At 40.2% G+C, this 22,126-nt stretch overlaps 1 protein-coding gene across 1 annotated transcript in view; it reads right to left on the minus strand.

Annotated features, from left to right (window-relative positions):
* Positions 1-1,025: 1,025 nt before the first annotated feature.
* Positions 1,026-22,126, minus strand: part of ldlrb (low density lipoprotein receptor b) — a 28,693-nt gene continuing 7,592 nt past the window's right edge. Inside the window, exons 14-35 of the mRNA XM_082537092.1 lie at positions 20,032-20,173; positions 19,806-19,943; positions 19,093-19,215; positions 18,824-18,955; positions 12,230-12,328; positions 8,209-8,334; positions 7,775-7,897; positions 7,092-7,460; positions 6,779-6,901; positions 6,540-6,656; positions 6,244-6,366; positions 5,996-6,124; positions 5,713-5,884; positions 5,342-5,569; positions 4,572-4,690; positions 4,327-4,466; positions 3,866-4,007; positions 3,639-3,776; positions 3,381-3,554; positions 2,856-2,933; positions 2,561-2,721; positions 1,026-2,452 (exon numbers count right to left, since the gene is read on the minus strand). Of these exons, the coding sequence (XP_082393218.1) occupies positions 2,414-2,452; positions 2,561-2,721; positions 2,856-2,933; positions 3,381-3,554; positions 3,639-3,776; positions 3,866-4,007; positions 4,327-4,466; positions 4,572-4,690; positions 5,342-5,569; positions 5,713-5,884; positions 5,996-6,124; positions 6,244-6,366; positions 6,540-6,656; positions 6,779-6,901; positions 7,092-7,460; positions 7,775-7,897; positions 8,209-8,334; positions 12,230-12,328; positions 18,824-18,955; positions 19,093-19,215; positions 19,806-19,943; positions 20,032-20,173 (3,135 nt within the window). The 3' untranslated portion in view covers positions 1,026-2,413. The remainder of the gene's footprint in view (positions 2,453-2,560; positions 2,722-2,855; positions 2,934-3,380; positions 3,555-3,638; positions 3,777-3,865; positions 4,008-4,326; positions 4,467-4,571; positions 4,691-5,341; positions 5,570-5,712; positions 5,885-5,995; positions 6,125-6,243; positions 6,367-6,539; positions 6,657-6,778; positions 6,902-7,091; positions 7,461-7,774; positions 7,898-8,208; positions 8,335-12,229; positions 12,329-18,823; positions 18,956-19,092; positions 19,216-19,805; positions 19,944-20,031; positions 20,174-22,126) is intronic.

The following is a 22,126-nucleotide window of genomic DNA, read 5'->3' on the forward strand; positions in this document are numbered from 1 at the left end:
ATGACGCTTATTTGAATGTGATAAAAATGATTTGTTTATGTTTGCTTAAGGACACAAAGTTCCCCATTGTTCTCTGGAAAAATACAAAGAATAGAATTGCTGGATGAGAGTTTAATGGTTATTAGCTGCAGCACTATTATACACTGTGTGTGCTTATTTTATTGTGTTTGGAAAGTAATGGCAGCATTTCTAGGCAACAAAAGAAAAACAGGGTCAACAGACATCCATTGTATGTTGTGTTAAATAATTAGCCCTGGCAGTGAAGGGCAAACATTCAGCCAGGTGATCAGCTTCACATTTAAATGCTTTAAACGTCCACTTGAAAAAAGAATTGGGCTCGAGGATGAAAGATTTTTTTTCCCGACTATTATAAGTCTCCCTATGTTCATCATCAGGGGTTTTTCTTCAAATTACAACCTTATAAAAATGGTATTAGTGAATACGTCCATTGTGGATCCTCTTTAATTAATACACCTCACTCAGAAACCTTCAAAAATAGCTCAGGTTGTTCTTTGGTCTAAGTACAAGTGTCCCCAGGGTTGAAGGTGCTTGTGTTATGAGGTATGTTGTGTATGATATAATTTTAATCATCACACTAGGGCTGTGTAGTACTTACAAACCTACTGTCAGCTTCTTCTTATTCACAGATGGATACTGTTTCTGATGCAACCCCCGAGGGACTTGTGTCTCCTCCTGAGATTGAAACACAATGGAAATTTCTGGCACAACTTCACCTATTGCTAAGTTTGTGGAGAAGAGCAGAAGAGGTTGGTTGAAGCTACAGCAACAACTTTATTACTTGACCAATGCAGATGTCGTCATCCCAGAATTGAACCAGGGATATTTCCCTTGAAATGTGTAAACCATTACACTACAGAGGCTCTCAATGTAATGGTTACACTATTTTTTCACCTGTGAGAAGTTTATGGAGTTTATTGCACTGCATTTCCTGAGACTAGAGTACTTCAGCACCACATTCATACATGCTATCTCTTTTTTAAAAATGAGCCAAGGGAGACATTAGAAATATTTCCTTTTTTGTATTTTATTAAAAAAATACCAACACAACCGAAAAGGAAAAAAAAAAAGATATGTGCATTTAACAAAGAGAAGAAGATATACATACATTCTGAGTTGAATGAGAACATTATGCTTTGTGTACAGTCGTGCTGTATGTGCCTCAATCCCACAATCAAAACAAAACATCACAGTAAAAGAAAAAGAAAAATAAGTTATCTGATTCACGGCTGTATTGAAAAAGCAAAGGAGTAAGGAATAATAAGTTTCTTCAGTGCTGCTGTGTAAACCTTAAAATGCTAATAAGAGTTCTCAGGTGTGGTGACTTGTCCGGGAAACTGAGCAGCGTACGCAAAGGTTTGACTGACATAACTTAAATAACAGCTGCACGACGTAGAGGTTAGCCCACCTCTATTAAAACACCTCACTTAACATGTAGTAAGTACCACATTCACAGCCAGCAGACAACAATCAAAAACCGTAGCTCTCATATTTCCATAAATAAATAAAATAATCTATTACCTATTTACAGTGTTTCTCGATTAAAATTTACAAACGTAAAAAGACGACACCAAGATATATTTACAGAAAATATATACAGAAACAGTTCATAGAGCTGTGTAAGAAATCATCTACAATCACTTTTACCTTAATTATCTTCATAGCAAGAAACAGAAAAAAAAGAAGAAAAAAGGATTTTCAAGCATTTTCTTCATTTTGGTTAACTTCAGAAAACGTAGCAGCTTTGGTGATTTACAGTGTAAACCATATGTAATCCACCACACTCATATCTTATGGATTCAAACAGAAAACATTAGAGATGACGGCAATATAAATGACTGACTGTCAAACTCTGTATGCAGGATAACAGAAGGCTATATATGATGCTGTGAAGACTATCAGTGGAGTGCGATTACTAAGGCATTTACTGTATGTGCATCCATAAACTTCACTAACCTAAAAGAGTGTGACTGGAAGGCTTACGGGAGTGTTAAGACAACATGGTTTAGGCTTTTCAAGTTAAGCTCGTAAATCGGCACCTAAAGGTGTTGTAACAATCTGTATCTTTTTTTTATCTATGTTTTTTAGGCATAAAAAACATAGATAGCATCAAAAGAATCACGGCTCCAGGACTAAGAACATCATCTACTGAAACTATCCAATAGTCCTTCATTTAGTAATAATTTAGTGGTCGGACTGCTTTATGCCCTATTTTCCTAAGTTTCAAAGATTGTTTCCTTTTCTTTCAACCCTTTTGCAGGCTTGGACGGCACAGTGCTGAGGTCAGAGACATAAGCCACACAATGAGGTCAACGGAGAAAGGGAATGATGTTGTTAAGCAGCGGTTCTTGTTTCCAGCACTTCAAATAAAACGAGTTTTTTCTTCATTGGCAGGTCAAGCCATATCCGTGTCATCCATGCTCAGCATTTGCCGCTGGAAAAAAAAGGAGCAACATCGTATGAGCAAAGCTTTCAAACTGATTAATTAATCTTTTTTTTTTTTTAGAAACAATATTTCTAAAATGGTTTTAGGTTAAGATACCTCAGGATACACGTAGCCGTCAGAGCCATTCCTGCAGATGTGTAACTCATCCTCGGTGGTTTTCTGGTACACGGGGTTGTCAAAGTGAATGGTGTTGGTGTTCTTCCTATGCCAGTGTCTCCAGAGGTACATTGCTCCAAATACCAGAAGAGCCAAAATCACTGCAGAAGAGAAGAGTTACAATGCCATTCAATGAAAAAGAGAGCAGATTAAGTATCCTTGAGTAAGTGAGCAGGTTTAAGATATCATGTTTTGTTTCACAGAGAGCTGTGAAGAGCTAAAAAGTAGGACTTACTCAGTGGCAACACAACGTAGAGAGCAACAGGGTGGGAGGGTGGGGCTTCTTTAGGCTGCACGGCTGCTTGTCTGTCACCTGCAAAAGCAGAAAATAAATGTTTTCTTCATACAGTCTCTTAAAAAACGATAACATCTTATTTGACATGAGCCAGAAGACAGTTAGCTTAGCGTCACACCCAGTGGAGTGAGTCTAGGAAGTTAGCCATAAAATTACCCATAAAGATATAACTCAACATCATATCACCCAATAAATAAATATCATTCAATAAAACTACTACTGGTCATTTCAACCAGGCAGTAAGTAAGTAGTTAGCTTTCTGTTGTTGTAACAGTTGTAACAGTGCCAGTATACAGTAAATGTCAAAATAATAACTTCTATTTTGGCAAAAGTTAGAAAAATACATACATACAATATGATACCAAAAGCAGCATCAGTGTTTTTGGCCACAATTTAAAAAAAAAATCATAAATAGGATGAGAACAATAATCTGAGTGTCTAAAAATGTAAAGAAAGTTTCTGTACCTTGAGCAGTGACGGCAGGCTTCTCTGTTTTCTGATTAGGCTGCACAGCAGAGGTAGTTGTGGGTTTCTTGGTGGTTGTAGTTGTGGTCGGGTCTGGCTGCCTGGGTGTAGCAGGATCTGTGGGCCCTTTTGGTGGGAGCGGAGCAGCAGTTTTGGGAGGCGCAGCTGTGCTTTCTGCAAAATAAAAATAAAGGGTTTAATTTCAGGATTTGATGTCAAATTCTATCTTTTTTAGTAACAAGAGGAGCGGACGTTTACCTGCCACGCATTTCTTCATGTCAGGTCCCAGGACCATGCCATCAGGACAGGCACAGGTGTATCTGGGAGACTGTGGGTCGTTCTGAGGGGCAGGTAGGCACAGGAACTCACAACCTCCATTCGTGCACCAGTTCGAACCTAAAATAAAACAGGGAAGGCATTAGAAAAAAAGATTCTAATTTCACAGATTATTTTTTAATATCTCTAATGTACAAATGTTTCCTTACTGGCTGGCTGCTTCAGGTTGTGGTGCAGTATGATGTCTTCTGGCTGGCCCAGGTCGTTTGCCAGCTCAGTGATGTCGCTTCCTGTCAAGCGGTTGGCACTAAACACAGCAGCGTTGTTCATGTCTGTCCAAAATACTTTCTCCTGTTTTTAGAAAGAAATACAACTTGAGTTAAACCGATTAAGAATTAGTGCGGTGCTCAACAATTGAAGCTCTGGCTTTGTATGTTAAACCATTTCAGATAAAAACCCTCCGTGAACTTTGTTAGACTTGGACTGGCTGGTTTTAGCAATTTAAGAAAACAACTAGTGTTGCCAATAAGTCAGGCAGATTTGTGGTTCCCGTCCTGCAATCATTACCAAAAGGATTCATCCTTAGTGGCAGTTTAATCAAATAACAACAATCCCTTTGACCTTCACTGAGTCAAAGTTAATCTGGGAATACACTGCCTTCATCACTAACCTCAAAGACTGTCAGGGAGAGTGGGTGGGAGAGTTTTTCCTCATTAATAATGAGACTGTGTCGGGCCCCTCCATTCACATCGATGCTGGAGAGAGAGTGCAGCTTGGAGTCCACCCAGTATAGACGTTGGTTGACCATGTCTGGTAAGAAAATGAAACACACAAATAATAGTTTTGACTACGATATTTTCATTACACAGTAAATAAAAATCACTGCTAAAAATGCATTCAGGAAGCTGTGCTTACCCAGGGTGATGCCATTCGGCCACACAATGTTGTCTTTTACTAAAGTAGTGCGATCTGCACCGTTCAGCCCACTCTTCTCAATCTTAGCTTCTTCACCCCAGTCTGTCCAGTACATCAAACTAAAGAGGACACAGTAAAGAAATCATGAGGCTAAAGACAAAACGCACCAGTTCATGTCAAACTATAATAATACATTTTATTTATAGGCGCCTTTCAGACCCTCAAGGTCACCTTACAAAAACACATGAGCAATAGCAGCAATAAATATATATTAAATATGGTAAAATAAAATTTAGACATAAACAGTCATAAAAGTATAAAGGCAAATATAAAAACTGGGCAAGGTAAAAATGGACTCAGACAGATCAGGTGTATGCAATTCTAAATAGATGAGTCTTGAGACGTGATTGAAAAGTGGTGAGACAGTGTGTGGTCCGGAGAGCAAGTGGAAGTGCATTCCAAAGTCTCGGGGCAGAACAACTAAAGGCTCTGAGTCTAATGGTAGTCAGGCGAGCAGGTGGAACTGACAGAAGGGAAGCTGAAGAAGAGCGGAGTGTACGGAGGGGTGAGTATGTATGGAGAAGATCGGATAGATATGGAGGAGCAAAGTTATGAAGCGCTTTGAAAGTGAGAAGCAGGATCTTGAAATTGACACCGAGGTAAATTGGAAGCCAATGGAGCTGTTTAAGAACAGGTGTTATATGTTCAGTGGATCTAGTGACATTAATGTAAGGAAACGTACTCGCTGTGATGTCTGTTTAAACACTTACTTGTTTACTGGATCGACTGTGATGGCTCGTGGCTTGTCCAGGTCCGTTGCGATCAGGGTCTTCCTCATACCGCCATCCGTTGTTGCTACAGAAATAGTCTTCAAAACACTGTCAGTCCAGTAGATGTTGCCATGGATCCAGTCCACCGCAATGCCCTCTGGGGCCTCTATCCCACTTTCAACCACCACATTGTGGTGAGAGGAATTGCCAGCCACATCTATCATAGAGCTGTTTGGAGGAAGGCAAGAGTGGAGAGATTAATTTCATCTGCATCATGGGTCTTGAATGAGAGCCACTCCATACTATGCAAAATGAAGCAAGAAACTCATAAAGAAATGTAAAAAAGAAAGGACACAGATAAAGATTCTTACCTGTAGATTTTCTTCAGAGACAGGTCAGACCAGAAGATCATCTTGTTTGGCATATCCATGTCGAGAGCCACTGCGTTCTTCAGCTGTGGGATCACACGCACGTACTCGCTGCGGTCCACTGTCAGCTTCCTCACCTCGTGTTTGATGGTGAAGTACAAGGTGGGCACTGAGCCTGGTGGAGGCAGAGGAGGACAGTTCGGTTAAACTTGCTTGTCTTGTCTGAAGGTTGCGTCACAGGATCAAGCGTTAAGTGGGTTTAAGTGGGCTTTCTTTCTAACATTACCTGATTCAGCCTTGCAAGTTTTGGTCGCAGGGTCAATCATATAGCCCTCTTCACAATCACACTTGTAGCTGCCTGGCAAGTTGATGCAGATCTGAGTGCAAGTGTCTGGCTCAGCACATTCGTCAATGTCTGCAGAATTGAAGAAGTTGGCTCATTTGTTTGTTTCTATTGTGCACATTGTTAAATGACATGTTTACGATCTGTCTGGTTCTTAAGAGGCAGAATTTTAAATGTCTCCGTCCGCTCACCTTCACAGGTTTTGTTGTCCGCCTTCAGCCTGTATCCAGCAGGGCAGGAGCAGTTGTAGCCAATCTTCAGATCGTTGCAGTAGTGAGAGCAGCCGCCATTTCCGGTCAGACACTCATTGTTGTCTGCAGAGACAAACAGGCAAAAAGCTTTCAAATAATATTCACGACAACCAAATCCTTAGCTGACCGGGAATTTACTCATTCAAACCACAAGCTATGTAGGTCAAGTCAGGTATTCTAGTCATATTTCCCTACAGGCTGGCAGCCATGAATGTGTACAAGATGACTTCACTTACCACACTCTTTCGCTGGTTCATCAGACCCGTCCTTGCAGTCGTTCTGCTTGTTGCACACTTTCTCCGTGTCGATGCACTCCCCACTGCGACACTGGAACTTGTTTGGGCCTTCACATACTGTGGAAGAGACCAGGGGAGTATGAATGAGACCGCAATGTAATCATGTGGGACTTTCTTTCTTTTCAAGAAAGAAGCTTTTGATTACAGTTTGTGGGTGAAACTGAATGAAATCTTTTTACCTGTATCACATTCAATCTCATCAGTGAGGTCCCCGCAGTCAGCACGTCCATTACATTGGAGGCTTTTGTTAATGCAGGTGCCGTCCTTACACTGGAACTCATCTGAGCGGCAAGTGGAATGAGCTGGAAGAGAAGGAAGAAGGTAAATGAACGAAAACACAAAAAGAGAGATGGAGAGAGAGAGTAATGGAATAGAGATTAGAATAAGAAGAAACATAATACCAGTACCTCCAGAAAATATTTACTGTCAGTCTCCATTAAAAATGTAATGTGCAGGTTGGCTTTAACAATAAAGAAATTTTTAAAAACTCACTGCAATTAGCCTCGTCCGAACGATCCTGGCAGTCGAACCCTCCGTCACACTTCCAGTTGCCAGGGATACAGTCCCCATTCGCACACTGGAACTCGTGAGGTCTGCACGTCTTCTCTGGCTTCCTTCCTTCACAGTTCTGGGGCCACTCGTCAGACCCATCGGAGCAGTCTCTGTCTCCATCGCAGCGCCATATCGCAGGCACACACATTGAGTTGTTGCATTGGAAGGAGCGAGAGTTACAGGTGGGTTTGGGACAGGACGCCTCATCTGAGCCATCTGAGCAGTCGTTGTCGCTGTCGCAAACAAAGCTCTTGGATATGCACTGGCCATTGGCACAACGAAACTCACGGTCGTCACACTGCTTGGCCGCTGTGGTGAAACATGAGAGGAGGATAGGAGTTAGAAATCGATCAATTATGATATCAATAACAACACTTATTACATATTTATTTATATGTATTAACTAGACTTCAGGATTATAAATACACTACTAGTATTAGCTTTTTTTTTAAAGATTACTTGACTTTAAGTCTGTTCTTCAAATCCCTTTTGAGATATTATTATTATACATTGAACAAAATTCATTCTTGCCAAAAACACTTTCAGTTAGTCGTGTCTTGTTTGTGGATGCTTTAGCATGAACTTTGAGGTGTAGAAAAACTCGGCTCTGGTAGAAAACTTACTGCAGTTTTTCTCATCAGCGCCGTTAGTACAGTCGGCTTTGCCGTCACATTGCCAGTCTTTTGGTATGCACTGGCTCATGGGATCGCCACAGTTGAACTGCGAATCCCGACAGATTTTGACTCCTGAGGAGAGAAACATGAAGCGTGACTCATTTCACGTGACCACAGAGAGACACAGCTTTTTGCTATTATGTCGTAAAGCTTAACAATCATTTACTTGTAGAAGCTGCAGTGACTTTGTTAATGTGTTTCTGATTCCCTGTGGTGACAGTTTGATCCAAAACTTTTTTTTAATTTGAATTATAAGTTAGTGAACTTTCTGTTTTTTAAAATATTTTCTAAATATTAAAAAACTATCAGGAAATTGGTCAGTCAAGCATAAAAAAACCTCAAGAATCCCAAGTGTAAGGTGTAGCTGATATGTGATAACATACCGCAGCTAGCGGGCAGCTCATCACTTCCATCACCACAATCATCAGTTTCATCACAAATCCACCTGCGGGTGATGCACCTCCCATTTCCGCACTTAAACTGATTGGCGTTGCATATGTAGGCTGCATCTGTGAAAGACAAAAATCACAACTGGAGTTCAGTGTGACGTGAGGACAAACTGCCACCCTGGTTTACATTCAATATCACCAGATCTTCTTATCAGCACTCATCAATTAGCTCACAGCTTATTGGCCCTAAAAAATGTTATTACTGTGCTGTTGAATGACTGAAAAATACACACGGAGGGAAAAAATTACAACTGAAGGCCACTGAAGTTCAGACAAACAACGGTGTAAAAAAGAAAACAAATCCAAATGTGCTAACAAAGGAAATTTGTTAATGTGAAGTACGGATAAGTGATGCTGTAAAAAAGGGAGAGAAAAAACAGGTTTTTCTTATTGCTTCACTCAGGAAATTAACAAATTAAGTTATTGACACTGTGTCTCATGTTAGAACTAATCAAAGTGACTTCAATATAAAGTATTTGGACAAAGAATTATTCCCCCGAAGTCATTCACATGCAAGGCCCAGTTTTTACAAACTTAGTCAAAAGATATAGACAAAAACAGAAAATGTATTCAGTCTCGTTTCTCTCTTCAGCAAAGAGTTGTTTATCTGGGTAAATACCCTGGTTTATGTGGCTTAAACGTGTGCCACATCAGATGTGTACAGATGGACCATGGCAAAGCATCGTTTCATGTAGGAGACAAACGTTTCACTACTGTGTTTAAAAGTTTAAAGCTTTGCAACCTTAAACTGACCATGGTTTCTTTCAGGCTCACAGGTCGCGGCGGTCACCTCAGTGAAATAGCCATTAAAAAAAGCCGGACACTGCCCCAAATATGCGTCATCCTCCATCCCCTCCTGAGTGCCTGTCCCTCCTGTGACCTGGAGGCTTAGCTTATTGTCAGGCTATCCCTTTAAGACAATAGCATGGGAGGAGTTGAACCATCACACCACCAGTTGCTGATTGGTCCCAAAGTGGCATTCCTCATAACAGCATCACCACAGTGACCCGCAGATGGAGGCGGAGGCTCTAAACAGAAGAAATTCTGTCATCCCAGAAGTGTAAATGAGTGATGACGCGTTACAAAAGAAACAGAACAGGTCTGACTGATTACGATAAGTTGGTGCGGATGGTTATAGCACAAAGAGAGGATGCTTTCTCAACACTTGATATGTGGCCAAGGGTTGCCTCCCTGCTTTTCTGGCACTGTGAAAAGTAACACTGAATTGAGAAATGTACTGTATTTCTTGTCTTGCTATTTTAGCAACATTTAGTTGAGTCTCAGTTTCCCTTAAAGGGGGGAAAAAAACGCTCTGCATGTCCACTTCTGACACAAACGTAGGATGAAGCCTGGCAAACAGCCAGCAGAGGTTCCAGGAACAGACTTTCCAAAACATACTAAAGAACTAACGCACATAGAGCACGTTATTCAGTGCTCATTTTACATCTACAGCAAACTTTAAAGAACTCGCACTCATTTCCCCTTTATGAAGCAGCCATTTAAATTGAATCCACTGAAAAAAAAGGAGGAACCAAAGCAGGTTAAAAGCTGCTTCTTCCCGATCTTTAAACCTTCAACCTCGTCCCCATGGGTGGAAAATATAAACTTCCCAAGCCTATGTTTTCATTTTCCACTGCTAATGTTTCCCACAAGTCTCTTTAGTCTCTCATTAAGACTGCTAAGTAAAATGAGGTTTCCATGAACTCTTTACCGTAAGTCTTTCTCAGAGACAAAATTAAAGTTTGCACCTGGCTGATGACAGTGATATACTGGTAAGTTCTCTCTGTTTTGTGTTTGACATTTTTAGACCTCAATGTTCAAAAATTCCCCAACGGTTCGTGGCCTCGTTTGCCACTTTGTTCATAACATGTCATAAAGCAAATTTGTGAACACTGCAGTTTAAATAGAAACTGATCTTTATCACTTTTAGTCAGTTTATAATCTGAAAACTAAGTTCAGAAGTATCACTACTGCATCAAAAACTACCTCTAGTCTATCTAGTCAGCTAGAGCCTTAAAACCTAAGACCACAAACTGCCAGTATGTTTACTAGTTTGAACAGGATGTCAGACAGCTCAGGTAGAGCGTACTTTGTTTCTGCAAGAGAAAGTGCACCCTCCAGTTTCTATTTATACCCACAGTATAAACCTTCAAAGCCACCAGACCTCACACATACAACACTACCATACAAGGCTATTCAGGCACTACCTTAAACACATGCCCGGCCGCTATGGTTCAGTTCAAAATGTAGTAAAGCTGAAGCTTGTCTGACAGCAGAAACTGGCTTTACAGAATCAGTCACAATGCTGAGTGACAACAATCATCCCTTGTGACTACATGAGACTTTGTTCTCTAACAATGCATTGCTGTCTTTCTGTGGTACGTGTCTGCAATATACACACACCAGAAGCCTTCATAAAGAGAAGGTTTTATTTATTCAATCATATACCCAGCAGTTAATTAATAACCAGGATGGATATCCATCACGAGGACCGGCAGCACTCACTTGTGCATTAGGTCTGGATTTATGATGATTAGTCCGGTCATGTAGCTGCACTTTATTGAGTCCAGTGGAGTCATTGCCTGATAAATGAAGACAGTAATGTGCTCGAATGACGTTAGATTGAAACATGCTTTGAACAAGTGCAAGACTTGATAGTGAGGTGGCCATCTGCAGAAGAGCAAAACTTGCAATGCTTTACTTTGTAACCTTCAAATAATTTTAGTATTTTAAGCCTATGAAAAGACTATGTTAATGCGTGAATGATTCCTATACTCTAAAGCTGGAGGTATTTCTAAATGATAAATAGGCAAGACTATAAAGTGTCTCTATTTGTGAGTCACTGCATTGTAAAGGTTTCTTCTCCCATGTAGGAAAACGAAGGCTTTTATTACACACACACACACACACAGACATGCACAGCTATACATACACTAGCAAATATGATGAATGGAAGCGGAAATCTGAAAAGCTCTTGTTGGAGAGTACAGATTTTAGGGAGGGTTAATGAAGCAGGGGGCAAAATTGTGCTGCAGAACATTGATTCCTCCGAGGGAGTTCACTCATTCAGTGACCATGTTTGAGGACGACAATGGTACGATGTAAGGATCAGCCCGAGACTTAACATGGCACAAAAGCCTGAATGCTAATGATATGAGGGAACAATTAAACACGTTTTAAATACTGAATCTTCATTAAATGAATGTTTCATTCCCTTTTTAATGAATGTTAATGTTTCCTCGTGTTAAATATTCAATTTAAGCCAGTTATGGGATATATCCGCCTTTTTATTATCTGCTTTGTTCAGTTAATTCTCTTTAGTTCATATTTGTATTCAAAGGTTTCTGCGTCTCTTCTGGCTCAGTTTCCCCCATTTTGCGTCACAGTGGAAAACGTAGGCTACATCCTGTCTTCTGTGAGGCCTGGAAACCTCTGAGTGTCCAAACTGTCCATTAACATGTACATTAACTCATTCTTTATGCAGTCAGTAAAAGTACTTCGAAGCTATTTCCTCGGATACTTTTCAACAAATGTGCGCAGCTACAGTAAAAATGCAGACTTTCTTGCATCCAATTTCCTGCATCCCGCTTGAAGGAGGAAGCCTCGCCTTTCAGCCGCACCCTCCACCCCTCCCAGCTCCATTCCTTGACAACGGCCTTTTTGGGCCACGCCCACCCGAAACTCAAAGCCGGCCGGCAAGTCGAGCATGGTTGGATGTTCTGTTTCATTTTACAGCGAAACGAACCAATCAAAACGCCGTGCGTACATTCATTCATATATGCAGAAATCGTAAACCACGTTGTGGAATTATCGTCAAAATTATTGACTTGTATATCTTTATGTACCGATACAAAGAATCAGGTTATTACACCTTTCATTTAAAAAAAAAAAAAAGAAAAGAAAAGAAAAAAACACGAGAAAGGAAATGCAGTTACCGTGAAATCTATTTCCTTACCTGTTTGAGGCAAACAATGAATAAGCATCAACAGACACCAGCAAGCGGACAGCCCGGCGAGTCCCTTCCAAATCCCAAACATGTCCCGTTTCTTCTTATATTGTCAGCTACAAAATAGAAGTCAGCTGCGCGCACAGATGTGAAAAAAGAAGGAAGAGTTCGCGGTTGTATCTGTGCGTAAAAAGAATCCGGAGGAGACAGAATCACAGAGGAGAGTCACCCAGTGCTGGTCCGTGAATGTCGAGTGTGAGCAAAATATATTAAGGAGCCCGTGTCACATCTCACCACTTTCTATGAGGCTGGCACGAGGGCGGTGCCAAACCAGTGGTGTGATGTTTGAATTTGGCCTTGAGCATTGCTTGGGGGTGGAGCCTGCTGGTTCCATCACTCCACCATGAAAAAGCATAGCTTCCTCCTGTGTGTGTGTGTGTGTGTGTGTGTGTGTGTGTGTGTGTGTGTGTGTGTGTGTGTGTTTTAGAACGTATAATATGTCTGAAAGGAAGAGGAAACTCTGACTGCACAATAAAGTATCTATCTGTAACACATTGATAGCACCTTTTACAAAAAAGCCACAAAATATATCACATGCAGTCTCACTACAGCCAGACTGACTGTGATGATAACACTTTGGTAAATGAAAACAACAAAAAGAGCAAGTGTGAGAGTGTGCTACAACATGTGGAGTTAAATAGTAGCAAGAAAGACACAGTGATGAGAGCCACACACATTTAGAGTGTGGTTGTTGTACAACTTTCAGCCCCCTCCACCACCACCCTTTTATTCAACCTAAATTCCATATTAAAAATTAACCAGACAATTCATGAATGATTCTAACACAAAAATGACTGAAAAAGCAAAATAATGATGATAAATAATTCATATTAATGGGCCGAATGCAGCGCAGATATGTACGATACATATCTTTGTACTCCATCAGTTTCGCTGCAGCCTGACCGCTCTCCTGATCATAATGCCTTGAATTGTCGGGATGCTTTAACGCTGACAAACTGCCATACTTTAGCTTACTGTATTAACCAGGTCTATGCAAAGGTTATTTGTGTCAACAGTCACTGTTCGATCTTCAAGCGCAGGCAGATCATTTGCAAAGCAAAATATCGGCTTTATAAGTGAAGCACTTTGTTTGCTGCAGAAAAAGCTGCAATTTACTGGAATCGGTCAGGTACTCTGGGGGCGAGATGCCTTCTTCCCTGGAAAAAACTCTACAGCCAAGAAAAGTGGTCTGCCACATCACCGTCTGCTCATCCCTCCCCATAATGCTGCTTGATGTAACTCCTAAAAATTGAGTGTCTGGTTATACAGAAAAGTGATTCCAAGGTTTTCCTGGCATGTTTTGGGGAAAATCACATTTTTAATAGGTTTGAGATCAGTGCCAATGACGAAGAGAGAGTTTTGCTTCAGAATACATGGACATGATACATATGTAGAAGTCAAATCAGGCAGATAAAATGTTTTAGTGTTTTTAAAGTGCTGTGTGTGAGTGCTCCCAGAGTAAGAAAGAGGGAGGAGGAGCTGGGCTTGGCTTGGCTCCTTGTAGGGGCAGGGAATAATCTGTGGGAGGCATTCCTGGAATGTAAAAAAAGCAGCTGGATTACATATTCTGGTTCCCGGCATCCCCACACACACTGCTAACACACACAGAGGTGCAGCTCTTAAACCATGTGTACACTTTAAATAGTGCCTACATCATGGCCGGTACCTTTAGTCAAACATCAACTCTACTTACTTCCGTAGAGGCCTGTGAGTCATTAGAAAGGCTCCTTAATAATGACTTACAAACCCCATTTTGTCCCCTAATACAAACACAGTATCACCACTGCTGTTAACAGGTTGGACCTGTTCCACTCTAGTGTGACACTGGGCCACCTGGACCTCAAACTGCTAAATGGAAGTAAGCCATTATTTTATTTTATTTCAGAACAATGTCAGTGAAAACATTTTTTTCTAGCATATACATATTATCATTATATACAGTTGTTGTAGATTTGGAACATACAGTGGTACCATGACTGGGGGGAGCATGGGTGCAAATAAACCATATGCTGTTTCTCGTTGCTTGTTGCCATTAACATGATCTTGTTCTTTGACATAAGAGTGGGAATGTTATCCAGCATCACTCAGTCCTAATTAATCAGCAGCTTTCTGAATTATTGCCAACATTCTCCATCTTATCCTGATGACTACTGTGTCTCCAAGTCTCCCTATCTACAGTGTTGGTATTCTGTGTTCACACCCTGATTGCCAATCACTGATTCATACCCTGAATTGATATTTTGCTTCCCTCCATTAGCAAACATATTAATAGTTGAAGATACCAGAGATGGAATAAATAGTAGACTAGTTCCTATAAATCTTCCCTGCTCTGTGAATTCAGGCAGCCTTGAATTCTTATTGACGCTCTTCTACTAAAGAGAGAACTGGACTCAGTCAGAAACACACCACATCATTAAATGCCTTGAGTTGTGAAAATTACGAGTGTCTCAGGGCCAACAAAGCTGATAAGTGTGCACATGCATACGTAATTCGTGTGCACACTCTGATGCCCGAAGGCCAGATGTGATGGCAAAGCAGCTAATGTCTAACAGGTTCCAGTTAAAATACAACTAACAAATCAGAAATCGGAAGAGTACAGACACACACGCTCACACACTTACACAACTTTTTCCAAGAGCACGGGTGTGTCTTTATCTCAGTGTTGCAACAGTGAAATTTTTGCAACTCACAGTCTTCCCCTAATTCAGGTCTGTCTCTGAACATTTGTGGTTCTGAAATCATATAATATTGTCAGCCAAATCGTTTTTCTACTTAAAATCAGCACTTCTCTGTGCTGCCTGTGAACACAGTGGAACTTCCTTTAGAGCAATAAATTATTTTATTGCTGACAGAAACGCAGAAGTATAAAAGTTATTGTGAAGCCATTAAAGGGAACTCTTCATGGACTTGGACTTCAAGCTTCTTCTGACAAAAAGCTCTTATTATAATTTAAAATTATACAAGGAAAAGTAAATAAATAAAATTACACACATATGTCCATGTTACCAGATATGTGTGCTGTTTGTGTGACGTGTATGTTCACTGCTTTGTCGTGGCAAAGAAGCCCAAAATTAGTGTGAATTACTTTTCCACTGCTGCTGCTGCTGCTGCCCCTCCTCCCTCCGCAGATGTTAACAGCTGCTTTTAAGTTGCTGCAGGGGCAGTCCAAGGGTTTCTAGAAATAAGGAAAACTAGTTTGTCCCCTTCCTCCTCTCATCCTTATGAATCAACAATGTGGACCTTCTGGAGTCTGCGATGTGTACATCTCCTTAGGCATACTGTACATTCAGGAGCAAACATTTTAGGGGAATAGCAGTGCCGTTTGTCATCTGCAAGAAGAGTTTCTGTTTTGATTTGCTGGTATCACCATACTTGGAGTGAGACTGTTACAACATCTACTTTTAGATTCTCTTGGATGCTTTGACCATGGTATTATTAATAAGAGGATTAAAGGTATAAATGAACTGAAGGACTCCTGATTTTGTACTTCTGGGATATTTTTTTTTTTAACTCACTGAAGAAAGCTCTTTGGGTGTATGGGCTTAAAATCACAGCCAGATCTAAAGAGCATGAGTGTGAGTTCACTGGGTCAAGCCTAAAATATTTCTTCTATTTGTATGAGACTTCCTCCTAGTGGTGAAATTGGATAATTACACCTTCCCACGTGTTTCATGGAGGGAAGAAATAAATAGTTTCCCCTGAGATGTTTCTTACTTAGAAGACTAAAACTTATAAATACTTCCAAAACTCACTTATTGGGATTTCTTCTTGTTGGCCTCCAGCTGTTAGGAATACAATCTAATGGAGTAACATCATCAGCAACTAACTTTTCAGTTCTGATAAATGTGCCAATAATGCTGAGTAGTTGTTTATACTGAAAATAATTCTTTAAAGTTCTTTGCCCAGCATAATCTAAACTTCACACAGTCTCACACTAAAATAAAAACAAAGCCGTTTAAAAGCTCAAATGAAAAAATGCCTTTAATCTAAAAGTATGCCTAATCTATGTCTCACCATATTATCGGCCCCTTAGTATCAACTGAGTGTCAGTTTAGATCATTTCAAACTGGTTTCCTGAACATGACAATGAGTTCATGTCACAGGGTGGAATGGACAAAGTTTAACTTAGTATTTTTATTTCCTTGCATGTAGTGTTTTGTTTTATTCTTTGATTTTTATTTATTTTTAACATGTAGTGTTTTATTTTGTTGGGTTTTTGCATGTTTTTGTTTTGTTATGTGATTTGTTCCGGGGAGATGCCCTCCTGATCATTAACCTGGCACACCAGAACGAAGAGTCAGACAGGACGACAACGATCCTGTTGGTTTTTGCGCCGTTTTGTCACGGTCTGCAGAGGCAGGCCGTGCGGTGGTGTGTGTAATGGACCCAGGAGCGTACACAAGTGAGTAGACGGGAGTGAGTTTAACAGAAAGCGAGCCTTTAATATGACTGAAGACCAGGAATACAAACACAGCAGGGATAGCGTGGCTAAACTATAACTAAACGGGGAAAACTAATACTGTGACAAACTAAGAGAACTCTGAGACGAAGATGATCACAAAAGACTGATCGTGAAAACATGGGGGTGAGAACACAGACGACGCGACACAGACTACATGAAACACAGAGACTAAATACACAAGAGGGATGATCAGGGGAAGTGGCCACACATGGGAACACAGCTGACACAGATAAACATAACAAGACATGGCAGGAGTAAACAACACTGACGGGAGACTGTCAAAGTAAAACAGGAAGTACACAGAGGTGCAAACAGGAGGAGAGAGAGAGCACGGGCATAGTGGGCTGGGGAAACATGGAATGAAACACAAGGAGGGGAGATGAGGGCTCACAGATACATAGAGGGGCACACAGGGGATAAAAGTCACAAGGGGAAGTCAAATAAGGAACAACATAACAGGACAACTCAGGAAACATGACCTAAATAAGGAACGAAATACAAAAATACAAGAAACTAAGAATACTGGGCCCACATGGCCCAGGACCATGACACGTTTGGACTCTTATGGGACTTGATCTTCATGGCTGAGGCTAGTGCATTTTAGCTGTATTGTTTTAACTGCTTTTAATGTTTTTAACTTCATTTTTCTGCCTGGCCAGAGTATTTTAGTGCTTTATTTTTGTAAATAAATTATAGTTTTAACAACTTGAGTTTATATTTACTACTTCCCTTGGCTGCTCCACTGCTCTTCCCGTCAGAAGCGTTTCCCTTCTGTTTTAAACTTATCACCCGTTAATCCTCTATTACATTAACAGTACTCAAATGGTCTCCACAGCTACCAGATCATCCAATGAGGCACCAGTGGGATGTGGTGACATGGTAGATTTGCAGGATGGATGGGCAGCTGACAAATCTGCATCAACGGTGTGACACTGCCACGGTTTAGGTTAGAAACCCCAAACAGTGATATCTGCATGGAGCAAGATCTCAGACTTGTTGACTTTATGCCATAAAGAATTGAAGCATTTCTGGAAGCAAAAGGGGTCCAAGCATGACATTAATGCCCATGATGAGTGTATGTAAACTACGCTACATGTGTGGTAGAAGAGGTAACTAGCTATGTGTCCATAAATTATAATGATTTTGCAAGCGGTACATCCGTGCATTGAAATTATAATCTGAAAATACTCTATGCAGTATATCCAACACCACACAGCCACAGAGAGGAGCCAGTGTCCAAAATCCAAAGCAGAAAAAGTGCAGAAATAATGAAACTGTTCTGAAGTCCCAAAGTCACCACACATCAGCAGAAGAACAAGTTACAGTACTCATGTATTACAACCTTGTGATTCCTGAATTCTACAATCAGCAGTTGTAAGTGCTCATACTGGAAGTGTAACAGGTAAGCCGCAGCAGCAAGGTTTTTATTCTGTAAAGTAGTGGAGAGTGACTGGGCCTCAGCTCCATCGAACCTCAGACAAATAAGAGCTTCTGAGAAGTCTGGAAACACCCTGCGTACACAGCTGGCTGGCTTTCCAACCTAAACAGTCAGAAACATGTGATGTACACACACCTCAGGAATCACAGCAGGTCCAGAGACTGTTGTCACAAAACATCATCAAAGTGAGGCAGAGGTGAAACAACAGCTCTGTTCATATCCAGAGGATATACGGAAGGTCAGGCAGCAGCTTAAGACTGTGTTAAAACACAGCTCAGTTGGCCTTCAGTGTTTATTTCCTTAAAGGTGTGAAACAATACTGAGTAAAGCACAGACTTCAGGTTATATAAGGAATTATTTACAGTTTGTCCAAGAATTAGAAAATACAGGTAACTGATTTAAAGGAAGCTAATGTTTTAATAGTGAAACTTGTGATGGCAATATTTGACCTTAAGACCCATGTTTGACATTTCAAACATTTTCTGTAACTCAGTGAGTGTTACATGGTTATGTTTATTCCAAGATTTGGTCATTTGTCCTCCTGTTGGCATCCATAAGTGGATACGACAAAACAGACAATTGGTGGCAGTATAGTAAAATGTAGTATTAATATTGGTCATCAATACCAATGCATTAACTTTTTATATATAACTTTTTATACAGGTCTTGGTGGCAGGTTCAATCTCATAGCCCTCTTCACAATCACACTTGTAGCTGCCTGGCAGGTTGATGCAAATCTGAATGCAAGTGTCCGGCTCAGTGCATTCATCAATGTCTGCAAACAAACAAATAGAAGAAAGAACTTGGCATCTTTGGATTCTTAAAAAAAGTAGTTTCTAATAAACTTTCTTAAATCACGTTTATGACCCATGGCCTGCTTGTTAGGGTGCAGAAATGTGTCTGTTAGCTCACCTTCACAGGTTTTGTTGTCTGCTTTTAACCTGTATCCAGCAGGGCATGAGCAGTTGTATCCAATCTTTAGATCGTTGCAGTGGTGAGAGCATCCGCCATTTCCGGTCAAACACTTGTTGTTGTCTGCAGAGACAAAGAAATATTTTAAATAATATTCATGAACAAAAGATGATTAGCCAACTGAAAACTCACATGCAGAAGCTTTGCTAATGTGTTTCTGAACATAACAATCAATGATCAGTAATATTCAGATAGGTGACACATAAAAAACACTTATTTAATCTAACACCGCATCTTTAGTAAGTCTGCTCTTTAGCAATGAATATGGCCCCCACTTCTTGTATGGTGCCTGACAACATCGGGACATGCTATTAACGACTGATGTCATCGGGTATCTCCTCACAGATCTGGACCAGGGCATCACTCAGCTCCTGGTCAGTCAGAGGTGCAGTATGGCTGTGTTGGATGAACTGAATCATAATATCTCCAGAGCTGTTCTTTAGGATTAGGCTGCACAGCAGAGGTAGTTGTGTGTTTGTTGGTGGTTGTAGTTGTGGTGGTCGGGTCTGGCTGCCTGGGTGCAGCAGGATTTGTGGGACCTTGTGGTGGGAGTGGAGCAGCAGTTTTATCTTTAAGGGGAGGTGCAGCTGGCTGAATTTCAAGATTTGATTTTAATTCCATCTTTTTTAGTAACAAGAGGTGCAGATGTTTACCTGCCACGCATTTCTTCATGTCAGGTCTCAGGACCATGCCATCAGGACAGGCACAGGTGTATCTGGGAGACTGTGGGTCGTTCTGAGGGGCAGGTAGGCACAGGAACTCACAACCTCCATTCGTGCACCAGTTTGCACCTAAAATAAAACAGGGAAGGCATAAGAAAAAAATATTCTATTTTCACAGATTCTTTTTAATATCTCGAATGTACAAATGTTTCCTTACTGGCTGGCTGCTTGAGGTTGTGGTGCAGTACGATGTCTTTTAGCTGGCCCAGGTCCTTTGCCAGCTCAGTGATGTCGCTTCCTGTCAAGCGGTTGGCACTAAACACAGCAGCTTTCCTCATATCTGTCCAAAATACTTTCTCCTGTTTTAGAAAGAAATACAACTTGAGTTAAACTGATTAACTATAGACAATCATTCTTTACAATACAATTATTATAGTTCTACAACTGTTTATACACTCTAAAAAGTAATTCATCAGGCCTTTTACCACCACTTGATTAAACCCATGGCTGCAACATAAAAATTCTAATTTATTGATTAAGATAGGCCTTCTAAGTTGCAAACTTTATTTTTTTGGGTTGTGTTGAATTAATAATGTTGGTAATTACATTAAATTAATTTTATATGTAATTTGAAATTAAATCCCAATGTTAGTGGGTTCAACCAATGTTAGTGGGTTCAAAATAAAATTCAAGTTGTAATTACTTAAAGAAATTTAATACATAACTTATTTTTTTCCACTGTAACTTCTGATTTCAAATTCCCTCCCCTACTGACTTAACTAGCCCGGGCAAATTCACACATGTTGCGTTGCATGGTGCAAGCTTTTGTAAAAAACATTTCAAGGTAAGTAACATTTCATTTACAAATAACAGTTCTACCAAAGCAAAGCATTTGTGCTAGTCACCTTTAGTGGATTTGTGTATGATGTGATGCTCATACAGATAAGGAAATACTTTGCACTACCACATGTAGCTAATGCTAGCCATTCTAAACTTTAGCACAGCAGAGGATAAGACTTATAAAGTTTCATTTGACAAAAGTCTTCAGCTAGAGAGTGCAACTGTGGCTAGGAAAAGCATGATTAAAGTTTTGCTACACAGTGCAATCTAATTTCGATCATAGGCTGATTTTGTTTTTCTTTTTACCAAAATTAGAAGCCTTTAAACTGTGAATAGTTCTTTCAGAGGGATAACCTAGAGGCTTCTTTTTTCCATCTGGCTCACCTATTTTATATCTTTATAAAACTTGCATGACCCATACGTAATATTACATTGATTTTGGTTAGTATTGTGATACAGCTTAAAGTAAGTATTGTTCTTGATCTTAAGAGTTGTAGCTATCTTTGTTTTGTTTTTTTTGTTTTTTGTTTTTTTAAATCAGACTGTGTGAAATATTGTTAATGTCATTCCAATAGCATTATTCTGGCATGGGCTATGTGAATCTACTTAACATTAAGACTTTATGTAAGCAGTTAGTATAGTGTGATAATCTAGGGTCATTAGTGCTTTGTTAAGTTGGGACACATTTTTTACAAAATGGGCTGGGAGTGAACAATGTGCAAATTCGAAACCTCTGCAAAAACAGGGTTGCTAAAGCATTAGAGATTACACCACGGTTATGGTGGGGAAGTCTCCCTTGTCTTCACCAAGATTGTTTTTGTTCCCTCAAAACTTGGGGTAGCCTTAGATCACATCTATCCTCTTTAAATAATGTATTAGAGCATTCATTAATGCAGTATAGCTAATAGTCTGCAAGGTTTAATTCTTCTCTTTCTGTGGTCTACAGATAAAGGAGGAGTTCAAGAGAATAACCACTGTAAGCCTTGAATAGCTACACTTGACCATTGCACCCCAAAACTGATGGATGTCATTTTATCAAGGGGAGGAGCTAAGGGAGTGAGAATCAGGCAGATCAAGGACATGCTTCTTGAGGTAGGACAACTATTTAGACTTTGGGTAGCTTTGAAATGCACTTTGTTGGCAGTCACCCATGTATTTTATACTCATACTTTATTTTTTCTTAAATAGCACAATACAATTGAAACATGCAGAGAAGTAACCATCTGCTGCCTTATCACTTTCCTTGGAGAGAAGGAAGAGGACCTTTTCATGGAGTTCGGTTTAAGTAATTCAGCATTGTGTGTGTGTATGTGTGTGTGTGTGTGTGTGTTCCATTGATCATCTGAATTCATTAAGTTTCAGTAAGTATAAAAGTCTAATCTATAATTCACTAACCTATTAATTACTTAACTTAAGGTTGGCCTTAAGTTAACACCGAAGAACTTAAGGCCAACCTTGAAAGGCAGGTGATG

This window comes from Aulonocara stuartgranti (assembly GCF_965226115.1).
Source record: "Aulonocara stuartgranti genome assembly, chromosome: 6".
Taxonomy (NCBI): domain Eukaryota; kingdom Metazoa; phylum Chordata; class Actinopteri; order Cichliformes; family Cichlidae; genus Aulonocara; species Aulonocara stuartgranti.